A 12,878-nucleotide genomic window follows, 5' to 3' on the forward strand; every position below is an offset into this window, starting at 1 on the left:
ATTTTGTTAGTCAGCCAAACTGTCAAGCGAGCCTGCAGTAAGTGAAGAGATCCCTATTATCTACCACAGGTGTCACTGTTGGTTGTCCGCTGGTATCTTTACCTGCATGTCAACCCTCAATCTAGTGACATAATCTATGTATACAAGGAGCAATATATGAGGTCTCGGCCTATGACAAAAGAAGGGTAGAAAAAGAACCAGTGCAATAGAGATAGTCCCAGGGCAAGTGAGAGCGGACAGGCGCTGGGTGACTATACTTCACTGAGAAAAACAACATAGGCAAACAAAGCCCTAAGAAGTAGAGGGACAAAAAATACTTAGAAAGATGGAAAACCATGTACTAGAAAGAATTCTGGAAAGACTGAGTGTGGTATCCATATAAAAAGACACCTGCAAACAACATATATCACTAATTTTTGAATTACTGGAGAGGTAAAAGCAGCAATAATTTTTTTTCATTTAAAAAAAGCATTCTGGTGTTTTAACTACTTGGTGTTTTCCAAGTTTTATATAAAATCATCAATATCGACTTTTGTCAAATGTATAAGTCTAGATAAACGTATTGAAATACTTATTCCCAGAACTTGATGGCAGAGTTTAGGAAGAGAAGGCACATTAACGATACTCTCACCCCATTTTCTCAATCACACAGACCCAGACAGGGTAGAGGATTCCTGGAGTCAGTCCCATCAGATACCATCAGAGCTAGGACTACAATCCAAACGTTTTGGGTCCTAGTCCCATGTTTCCACGCAGCCTGAAGATTAAGAACAAATCTTCATAAATTTGTGCCACTGAAAACCTTTTGTTTCTTTAGTTTTATGAAATATAAATAGGCTTTTCTCTTTTAGCTGGTATTTTAAAAGAAATTTATAAGAGGCTTCTTGCTGGCCACCCCACAGCCTGCGGTCACACACTTCGTCACCCATCTAGATTCTCTTGAATAGTTTATCCATTAGCTGCGTCCCAGATTAAAGACCTCCTCTCCCAAATTCCAGACTGCTCACCTGGTTCTAGATGCCCAGGTCTCCTAGGCCTGGCCTACTTGAGTGGTATGAATTTCTACCTGCACTCACAGCTTTGTCCCAGTATTCTCAGTATTTGTGCCTTGTTATCTGACCTCCTGTTGCCCACTGTCCCTGCACAAACATCTAAAACCATTCTTCTTTCCAAGGGGGTTGAAGGGAAGGCTTTTGATGCACTCAGTCAAGTTCCCTTGCTCAGTGCTTTTCCCAGTTGCCAAATGCCTTCCATTGTGACCTTGAACAAGAAAGTGATCAATTGGGACAAGGCTCAAGACATCTTCCCCCTCCTCTTGGCAAGTGTAAAGCTAGAATGGAAACTGCCTGATGGCTACCAGAAAGTCACTCAATCACATAAATGTCTCATCTAAAAATAAAAGCCAAATACACGTTTCTTAGTTTTTTTGCATATATTTACAATATAAATACTAATTTGTTTTCAAATTACATATTCTTTTAACAATTTGCAAAAGTTGTCTAGCATGGGACAGCAATTTAATGTAAAGCCTCTGTAGTAGTGATTAAGGAAAAATAGAACTGTTTTGGGGATAAGGGATTCTAGAAGGAATACGGATGGGCATGATGATCTGAACTTGCCAAGGGAATGTGAAGCAGCCTAGTCTGCATTGCACTGCCGATACAGCCTGTTAAAGGACAACTATGTGAGACAGCAACCTAGAGGGGGTGTTGTAAAAACTAAACTCGGGAAATATAAAAAGTACACATGCTTGCATAGTGCATTAATCTTAAAGAAGCTCAACATTTCATTCTCATTTTCAATAACTTAAATGAATAGTACTTAAAACACCACACAAAATTAAAGACTTGTGCATATATTTCAGATTTCAACATTAATGTCAAAAATACATAGTATGATTTTACATAGGATTTGTGCTACATTAGAACACTAGAGACAAACATCACTTGAGTATTAAGGAAAACATTAAATATTAAATAACAGAAATAAAATGTGTAAACACTAATCTAACTGGAGGGGTTTGCTATTGCAACATGTCCAATGAAGTGGTTTCAACAGTACAAAAAGGATTAGGACATGAGTGTTTCCAGTCTACGTGGAATATGTGGATCTCATTCCAGGAATCCTTTAATAAAAACTGGTCCAGGATAACAGGAGAGGATCCACTCTCCTGGTTGTTAATTTGGTACACTCCGTTCTATGCTAATTTTTACTTTCAAACTTGGGTACTGAGCAAATACTTTAAATTGTCACTCCTTATCAACATCTTGGTGAAAACTGAGGGTTTGTTGGCGATTCAGTGTACGATTTGAGTTCATATGCAGCACCGCTATCAACTTCCATTGACTTTCTAGAGAACAGGAGCCGTACATCTCTATGGAGGTAGATCTTTCCAGATTTAGAACTCTGGAACCTAAACAAACAAAAAGATGCATCATTTCAGGGACCAAGTCTTTAAAGATTTTATTTATTTATTTTTTCCCCCCAAAGCCCCAGTAGATAGTTGTGTGTCATAGCTGCACATCCTTCTAGTTGCTGTACGTGGGACGCGGCCTCAGCATGGCCGGAGAAGCAGCGCGCCGGTGGGAGCCCGGGATCCGAACTCGGGTCGCCAGCAGTGGAGCGCGCTCACTTAACCACCAAGCCACGGGGCTGGCCCGGGACCAAGTCTTTAAAACAAACAAACTAGAGTAATTAAATTATGAAAGCAGGAGAATTAATATTGCTACATTATTAACAGTAACTCATTAACAAGATATTTAAAGTCATACATTGCCAAAGCATGTGCTTCTGTTTAAGTGCCTCTGCCTTACTGTTCCCTAAACACTCCATATTCCCTTCCCTCTTACAATGCCAGAGATGCTTCTTCCTGTAAATCTGGGTTTCACATGCAATCCTACTTTTCATCCCTGACACCACAGCACGTGCACCTTTCCTCATCTACAGTGTCACGTTTTAGTTCACGTCAGCCAATTATACTACATTTGGGCTTTGCAGCCCTAGCATCTTCCAGCCACACAGACTGACCCATTTCACACAACTTGCCCTCCCATAATTTTGAGTAGATTAAAATGGATTCCACATTTGAAAAGTCACCATAGAAAATAATCAAGTTTTGAGAATAATCACAGGAGGAGAAAGGACTGCTATCAGTAGTTGCTAGCTAAATAAAGCCTATCATCATTTAAAATCAAGAGAAAAGTTAGCAGTGAAATGCAAATAGTTATCAAAACTGTATATGGAACTGTTTCTATCTCCTGCTAATACCTATAGCATAATAAGGGGCTGGATTCTCTAACCATATAAATTTATCTGGCATATAGCCAAACATACCTGTTAGTGCTAATTTCTCTTTTGTTCCCTTAGCGTAGAAGAAATACTCTCTGGGTTTGTGGATTTTATTCCTAAATTAGCCGAAAGTTCTGATGGTCAGTTGCATATATTAAAGCAGACCTCTGACCAGCTCACTCTTGTTCTTGCTGAAGTTTTTCACCTTCTCAATCTGAAGGAGAACATGGTGAGCTTTGGGAAGTCTACCATAACTCCCAAAGAGGTTTCTTTACAGCACTTAAAGTATTAATCATTATATGAGAATTATAAAAGCTGTGGTAGTTGATTTTTTACTTTGGTGAATCTTGGTTACACCTGGTTAAGGGTTGTTAAACTTCAAGAGGAATGGTGCCAAATGGAAGTTTAGAGAGAGTTGAATCTTTTCCTAGGCTCGGCTGGGAGCTATTCTTATAGTCTGATATTTCATACCATTTCTCTTTTTAAAAGTCTTCCAAGTCTGTTTTTGGTAGATTTTTCATTCCCACAATCTGCATAACTTTCCCACGAGGCTCATATCAGTCAGTGTTAAGTTGGGTTTAAATACATTGTGCTGGTTCAACACGTCCTTAGGATGCAGAACACCAAGGCAGAAAATCCCAAGATAAGAGCATCAATTAGGCAGTGCTATGGGGGGAACTAATTAACTTAACAGACTTTCAAGGATGGGACTTGAGTGTACAGCTCACTCATTCACTCCAGATCTACGGAAAGATAGCTGGTGGTCACCATCAGTAACCAATTAAAGAGGTCCTCTGCCTGGGCCCTGGACGAAAGGTGCCTCCTACTGATGAAGAGGGCTCCCTGGAGTAATGAGTTAGGCTAAGATGAACTAGTGTCACTGATGTGATTGAGGACTCGCTGTAAAAGGCACCAGAAAATTATTAGGAACAGAGTTACAGATAAAAGGGTATTGAGCTCTCTCTTCACCAATTGACTTGCTTATTGATCCTGAGAACTACGCTAGGGTTTCAGGGCTGAAAACCTTACTCTAGGATGCTGGCAACTTGGACCTCAAGGGCAAACAAATGATTTCTCACAACCTAGAGCTGTGAGCTGGGTAGTAAAAGAGGAAAAGATATTTCTGATGGAATCACTAGACTAAGCTCTACAAGAAAAGAGATTTTTGTCACTGCTGTTTCCCTAGTGCCTAGAAGCATGCCTGACACATAAATATTTGTTGAATGAATGAATGAACTTCCCTGTCCGATACAGCAGCCACTAGCCACATGTGGCTACTGAGAACCTGAAATGTGGCTAGTTCAAATTGAGTTGTGCTGTTAGTGTAAAATACATACTTGAATTCAAGGACTTAGTACAAGAAAAGAATGTCAAATGTCTCATTAATAACTTTCATATTGATTATATATTCAAGTTATAACATTTGTATATGTTGGGTTAAATAAAATATATTAACCTTTCCTGTTTCTTATTACTTTTTTATGTGGCTACTAGAAAATACAGAACTACATATATGGCTCATATTACAATTCTATTGGACAGCATTGGTTTAGAAAATGTGTTTCACTACCCCAGATATATCAGCATTTGTTTTGATATACAATATTTTACATTACACAGCTATAAATGAAAACTCCCCTAATTCAAGTAATAATGACCACAGGAAGATATGTCATGTGTTTTCTGCATCTTGGCATATCATCAAGGGTTTCCAGGATAAGCAAAGTCCAAGGGGCACTGGTCTAGTTAGAGTGACAGTTTTTTAAAATAAACTAAAAATTTTAGAATTGTTCTTCTAAAGTAATATATTTTCATATTCATTTGAAACATTACCTCAGATGTATGAGGTAGCGTAATAACCGTTCTTCTGTATGTCGGATGTTCTCCTTATTAACACTTCTCTTCATTTCTTGCTTAACAGGTACAGAAAAAGTTCTTTGTCGTAGGAATGTCTGATGATTGGCTGGCATATCTCGTAAGTCATATATCACAACAAACATCTTCACCACAGTCTTATTAGGATTAAATAAGGTCTGAAGAAACAATACAGAAATGATTCTTTAAAAACAGTGATTTGTTGATTTGACTCAAAATGATTGTGCCAATATTAAAATAGGTTTTCTAATAATAAGGTAATCCCAGTGGATGTAAGTCAGTTTGGGGACTAAAGTTAATAAAATTTCAGAATTTTATGGAATAATATTCAATATTTTTAAAAACAGTTCAATTTAATTTTTTATTTCACAACAATCCTGTAACAGATCAAAATCTCTACTCACAAATTTCATATTAATAATAGACAATACATAACTTTTACTCCTTGTTCAGATTTTAAGAAATATTTCCACTACATTAAGCAAAATACACTCTCACTGTGTTAAAACATTCAGTTCAATTATTTCAAACATTATCTTCATTAAAGTGTATCAATTGCCAAGTTCTCAAAATAGAATTTTAATTTTCCTCAATTTTAATGATGAATGAATTTTTGAATTTCAAAAATAAAAGCTAGACTTTTTGGTGTTTTAGGTACATATGGTTATTGTAAAATTAAAAATATGTTCTCAAAAAAGCAATCTTTTCCTACTTGGAAAATTTTCCAAGTTTAGAAAATAAAGTTCATTATTATTAGTTACAAAGAGGGCTAAATAATATCTCATGTTCTCACACTTGGATTCATTCAAATACTGCAGTGACACTAGACTTTTTTTTTATCATCATCAATATCATAATACCCCAAAATATGTATCCTTAGTGAAGACTAAATTAAATTCAATTGATACTTGGCTATGAATAATCGAAGGAATATTACTTTTAAAAGTATTAATTTTTAAACAAAATCCCAAGCTGCTGATCTGACTTTAACCAAATTACCAACACATCAATAGGTAACTTGGTGCCCGTGCTTTCAGAAGCTCATCCGTGGCACTGGACATCACTCACTGAATCAAAATGAGAAATATATCAATATTATGATCCAATTTTTGAAATCTAGTGAGTCTTAAGATTAAGGATAATACAGTCAACAACCACAACAACTAGCAAGCCAGGAGTTCAAACCATGTTTATACATAATTAAACTATATAAGGAATGAAAGATATACCCAAATTTCAGATTTAAAATTAACCATTAAAGTTGGCAGTCCTCAAACAAGAAGTGAATGTGCTGCCTCTGGGTTTATGACTCATTATTATGACAACTGATAGCTAGCTTTCCAGTGACCCACACTTACTCATGAGCTACACAGCCAGAGGCAAGAGAGTAGATTATCACTCTTTTAGTTCAAGAAATCCATTTAACATAAAACTCATACTTTAATATGTAGTGATTTTTCCTCAGTAAAATTTATACATATGTATATATTGCAACAGACACACACATACATATTGCATAGTACTACGGTTCATTCCTGTGCGATATGAAATAAACAAATGTATAGACTCCTTGCTGTACTGGAACAATGGTGATGAGTCAAAGTGGTCTGGCCAAGCATTGATCACGTGGAGGCTAAAGGTCATAAAAGGGCTTGTTGAATTAGACTAGATACTGAGTGTGAGGAACTCAGATTTTTTTTTTTTAATTTCAGTTTTATTGAGGTATAATTGACAAATATCAGCTAGACTCTTTTCAGTCTGCAAGAGCCAACTCTGTAATAGACTTCTGGGCTCGCAGGATTATCCTGGGTGTGACTTGGAGATGAACTCAGTCACAAACTGGCCTTGATATCAAATTACTCTTCTGAGAACTCTAGACCAAGGATGATGAAGGACTGCTCTGGGCAAGAAGAGTTCTCCTGAGTCCAAACTAGATCAATACCTAGACCAAAAGGGAAGATGTCTTCTCTGCCCTGATGTCTGTCAGACTACGTTTCTGATTTGTATAACTATCTCATTAGATTAATTTTAGAAATTATTACACTAGGGATAATATAATTTTGTTTCCCAAGTTTCCTGCCAAAGCAATAGTAATATTTGGGGTCTCCTTTTAAATAGGTCAATCTAAATCTGGCTAATTACATTAAATAGAAGGCACTGGTAATGCTAGGCTCTAATTACATGGAAAATAGCTCTGTTTAAGTTATGTAAACTGTCATATACTATTTTGCTAAAACATTCACCTTGATTAGCTTATTAATGCTTTCCTTTTATGGAGGTCCCCCAATGGTCATTCCTGGGGCAAAGCAGGGAAACTCCAAACAAAGCTGCAGCCCCACTGTTACTTACCAAAGTTGTTGCAGCAGCAGTAGCAGGAGAAAGGGCTAAGTTCTATATGTATGTGAGAGAATGATTATTGCAATTGTAGGCTATAAAACACATACCACTTGTATTGTTCCTGAAGGAGGTACTCGATAACCCCTTTTACCAAGGGACTCTAAAGTAATCACACCCTTGAAATAAAAGAAGACAAATTGAGTACAAACTGATGCATATATATATAAAAGACTAAAATAAGAATAATAAATGACGTAATTACTAAGATTTCACAATTCTATTTGTATGATAAAACATTCATTAATTCTATTGGATTAATAGAGAAACATTCTGTGAGTATGAAGTAGTGACAGTCCCACCCGTAAAGAAGTAATTTGCTGTTCTTCCTGGAGACGTTGCAATAAATAATACATAATATCAATGGCCATTCTGCTTGAAATTTCTATTAAGATATAAGATATAGAAGTAAGAAATTCCTCGGGCTGGCCCCGTGGCTTAGCGGTTAAGTGTGCACACTCCGCTACTGGCGGCCCGGGTTCGGATCCAGGCGTGCACCGACGCACGGCTTCTCCGGCCATGCTGAGGCCGCATCCCATGTACAGCAACTAGAAGGATGTGAAACTATGGCATACAACTATCTACTGGGGCTTTGGGGGGAAAAAAGGAGGAGGATTGGCAATAGATGTTAGCTCAGAGCCGGTCTTCCTCAGCAAAAAGAGGAGGATTAGCATGGATGTTAGCTCAGGGCTGATCTTCCTCACACACACACACAAAAAAGAAGTAAGAAGTTCCTTAACTGGAAAGGAAATAAAGGGAGATGATAGGATTATTCCCTTGTATCACATGGGAGGAAGGAAATGAAAAGGCAAAACAATTTATTGGTTTTTAGTCAGTGAGTTAAGTTATATAAATGGATTTTGACTAGAGACAGACCACATCATCAGCATCACCTGTGAACTTGTTAGAAACGCAGAATTTCTGGTTTCTCCCAAGACCTAGCAATTGAAATCCGCATTTTAACAAGATTCCCCAGATGATATCATATGGACATTAAAGTTTGAGAAGCACTGCTGTACTATAAAAGTAGTTTCTGAGAAGGATACTCTAATCACTGCAGAAGCCCAAATAACGGGAAATGAGTTTGGCAGGTAAGCTAAGATTGAATGCATGAAAGTTTCTCAATAATCAGGATGACCAAATGACTACAGGTGGTGATTGTGATACTTAATTTTTAGATAGCTTTAAGAAACAAAGGCAGATTCGTTTTAACCGGGCTAATAGTTTTCTTTTGAGTAAAGTACTTAAGTAGAGTAATTGCAGGCTCCATATTTTATATCCCATCATTTTATGCTGTACATGCCAAAACATGTCAACCTTATGTAAAAGTAAATATAAAACAGGACTGTCAACGTCTCTGTTGGGTTTGAAAGACAGACCAGGGTTGGAGGTAAAAGGAGTGGACAAAGGTAAAAGGGAGGACCAGACTCCGATATGGGAACAGCACGTGACATCAGACTATTAAATTAACATGTTATTATGGGGAAATGTTCATGGAAATGGGCACTGGAAAGAGATACATGGTTCTTGACAAATCTGATTTATCACTTGGTCATTTAAAGCATGAAAACAGCATATTAACTAACTGCATCCCTATCCAAAACAGCAACGAAGCTTTAACAATTTCTCTCTGACAATCTGCTCTATATGAAGATCACTATGGTATATAACGCCCCTCTTCTTCCTAGTTCCAGAAAGAAAAAGTAAACTATATCTAAATAATAGCTACCTTTATAATCACACTGCTACAGGCAATACATTAATGTTTTTTCATCCCACCCTCCCCTAAATAAATATAGGAAAAATGGTGAGGCAAAAACTACTACCAAGCGAGTACTGATTTCCTTTAATACATACAATTCTGATAGTTTTTAGAACATGATAATAGTAACTAAATGAATTTATAAAGAAAGAATATAGATTTTTTTAAAATTTTAAAGTTTAAGGCAACACTTTACGACAGTTTCTAAGCAATGTAAGACCAATAGTGGCATTGGCAAATCAGGAATTTTAGAAAGGGGCTGGGAATTATTTGGAATGTTATTAATATTACTAAATTTATTATTAGTATTTTAATAATTTCATTTTAGTTGGTCAACATATTAATATTTCTACCTAGAAAAAGTTGCTGCATTTAATATAAAGAAGAAAAATACATTTTCTTCTGGCATTTTAGGATGGAATAGAAAGGTTAGAATAAATGAAATTGTGTCAAAATAATACACAAAAACTCCTTCTCAAATTATTGTGGAATAAAGAGTGCAAAGCTTAGTAAAACTAAAAGAAGTTTATCTTAATTTGGTTCATTACAAATAGAAGAAAATAATATATGGCTCTGTTAATATGATAGTAATGCAAGTCTACCATGAATTTGCCACTGGCACACCTGCTTGAAACCTTTCTGCTTGCTTCCAACCCTGCAATAGTTTCTCAACAGTGAAATGTTGCCATATTATGTAACACTTGGAGAACATTTTTACCACTGACTCCCAATTAGAGAGAGAGATTATATGGCTTTGAGATAATCTTTAAGGAATTATTCAATAAAAAGTCCTATACCACTTCTACACCACAAAGACACAATTTTCTGTGCTACAATTTTACCTTTGTGAGTCATTTGTATAATCTGTGATAAGAGGTCCCAAGGTTATTATTAATTAGAGTAACAAATTCAGTGTCTCAGCTCTGCTGGTCCATAATGTGTATTATTTTATCAAGACATGATCAGTCCTTTGAAAACAGACTAAACTACCAAAATATAAGTAAGATTCCCTGAAGAACAAGATTAATTTTATTAATGTACAGTAGGAAAGATTTGTGGTGTGATATTTGGACTGGGTCATCTGCAAAGGAAATCCATTCCTAATGAGTAAACTGACTTAGAAAAAAAATTACATAATGGAAAGTTTATTGAAGAATATTATCAGAGAAAAGTTAAGTCAGAGATTCTTAAAAGATAGGCTAACTCAACTTAGTATTCTGATTTAACCTCTTTCCAATATCTATTTAAAAGCTGTAATCATTTGCGTGTACTTTCTAGAGACAAAGTGACAAAATCCTTTATCTCTCAATCCTTCATTTTTTAGATGTCAACCAAAGTCAAGGATTAATGCTATTTTGCTCTTTTAAAGCATAGTTCAAATTACCTCTTACTCATGAATTTCACTCAAAGATATTTATTTGAGCTGATTTTTAGCCAATTCACTCTTTTATCTTGTTTCTAAGCCATCCTAATGGACATCGGGGACTCTACACTAATGACAGATTATACAGTATTTTAGATCTTATGTTTCCATTCTCTATTACTACATGCCAGTAGAATATGTGAAACTGATGAGGCTTCCTGTTGTCCTGGTAAAGCAAAATGGGCTTCTTTACAGCTATATTCTAATATTCTAAGCATTCCAGTATGATATACATTTATTCTGATATTGAAATTATCTCAGTGGTACTTTCCATTTTATTAATTATCCAAAATCAGCAGTTATTTTTTCAAAATTATACTGGAAAAATGGATACATCTTTTTATGGTAAATGAATAACAGGTGATTTATGTGACAACTGGGCTGGTTTGTGAAGGAGTGGGCCTCTGTTTTTGATAATAACCAATGTTGTACATCTTTATGATTATGATCCACAAGTATACATATTATTGAGAAAAGAAAACTTTAAATAAATGAGCAGACACCATTATGCTTTTTCTATCAAAGAATGAAACATTGATCAGGCTCTTGACTAAACTTTTCACCCTTAGAATGGAGTAAGGCTAAACAACCTTCCTTGAGCAAACTGGACCAATAATGAATAGGCTATATTTAGGTCCCTAAAAAAATATGACCTCCCTAGCTCTGTTGTTTCTTAATTACATAGAATTCCCTTTCATAACTTTTATTAATAACAAAAGACATTGTTACTAACTTCCTTGAAAACCTAGAAAGTGGGGGAAAGGGATATTAGGAGAGAAAGCAGCTGGGCCAAGTGGTAAGCTAGGAAATTCCAGCAAGACCAAAGCTGTGTATTTCTATACCTATAGCAATTTGTATTTCTCAAAGTAAGACCTAACGTGAACACCCAGATCTGACTCCATATTTGATACCATCACTGTAAAGTTTTTATAGACTTGCATTGCTAGCCACTTCTCCCTCTTTGCCTTTTGGAAAAGGGCAGATACTAATCACACACCAGAACTTGCTATCATTTTTGCAGTTGAAAGTTTATTTTATCCTTAATCCACTGGAAAAAAAAATGCTCAAAACTGTGCTCCAATTCCCCTTAGCTATCTTACTCTCCACTAAAACATTAGCATGGAGTGAGAAATAGCTAGTATTCTAAAGAACCCTGGGATTGGAAAAAAAAATGGTCCAAAGACAAACCAAACAGGAGAAAGGGGGTGAAAGGGCCTCACAGAAGCCTTGGGTCACCAAATCTTTACCTACACTCTTCTGAGATGAGGATGACACATGAAGGTGACCCTTGTGGGACGAGAGTGCACAGTAAGCACTTGAGAAGTTGTCTGAACTTAGCAAGATATGGAATTACAGTGTCGCTAATCAAATTTTTATCATTTTTTCAAATATCACAGAAAGAAGTCAATTTTCAGCACCATCCTCAAATGCAAAAAAGAACATCTGCTGTTAGAGCAAGCTCAGAAAACAGTTGTAAGGTAACCTTTTGGTATACTAGTCTCTAATCAGCCTTCAATTTTCTCTTAGAAAATGCTTTATATTTTCAAGCATTGTATCCAGAGTCCTAAATCTCTTTAAAGATATTTGTTATTAAGTTGGTTGACTTTAACAGAAAAAGAGAATTTAAAAAATACTTGCCATATAAGGAGAGGGAGCATTATCATCTGAAACACTGTAGAATGACACTTCAACTGGAAGAGTCAAATGTGTGGGGCAGAAAACACCGCTCGCCCCTACCTCAGCAGTGAAACCATCAACAACGCCGAGAGGATCTAAACGATAGTTCAAGACAGATTCCTGGAAGACAAAATAATTTTTAAGAAATAAAAAGTTAAAACATCCATTTTTTTTTTTTATTTAAAGAAATACATTACTATGCTTTCTGGCACTAGAGAAGCGGTTGCTACCATTGCCACGCCCTCATTTCAGATGTCCATCTGACCTGAAATCAACCCCTCCCACCATCCTATAAAGTTTGGCCTCCTCTCACTATTCCAACCCATGCTGAACTCTCCTTGAACTTCACCATTAGTTAGACCTAATTGTTTACTATGTTATTCTTATCTCTGTAAATAAAAATATGGTCTACGAGAGCAGGTAAACATCAGAGATTTTCTAATCCCTCACAGTGCCTAT

At 36.2% G+C, this 12,878-nt stretch overlaps 1 protein-coding gene across 4 annotated transcripts in view; it reads right to left on the bottom strand.

The window, feature by feature from the left end:
* Nucleotides 1-1,839: 1,839 nt before the first annotated feature.
* ATOSA (atos homolog A) overlaps nt 1,840-12,878 on the bottom strand; it is a 98,475-nt gene continuing 87,436 nt past the window's right edge. For 3 of the 4 annotated variants that reach the window (XM_014780731.2, XM_087427384.1, XM_087427378.1), the window contains 4 exons: nt 12,381-12,539; nt 7,608-7,676; nt 5,122-5,321; nt 1,840-2,413 (listed from right to left, as the gene is read on the bottom strand). In XM_014780731.2, coding sequence (XP_014636217.2) covers nt 2,260-2,413; nt 5,122-5,321; nt 7,608-7,676; nt 12,381-12,539 — 582 coding nt within the window. In that variant the 3' untranslated portion in view covers nt 1,840-2,259. Of the gene's footprint in view, nt 2,414-5,121; nt 5,322-7,607; nt 7,677-12,380; nt 12,540-12,878 lie in introns of those variants that run through there. The other variant, XR_015550617.1, reaches the window with a different exon arrangement.

This window comes from Ceratotherium simum, chromosome 3 (genome assembly GCF_057802395.1).
Source record: "Ceratotherium simum simum isolate JZ-2026a chromosome 3, ASM5780239v1, whole genome shotgun sequence".
Taxonomy (NCBI): Eukaryota; Metazoa; Chordata; class Mammalia; order Perissodactyla; family Rhinocerotidae; genus Ceratotherium; species Ceratotherium simum.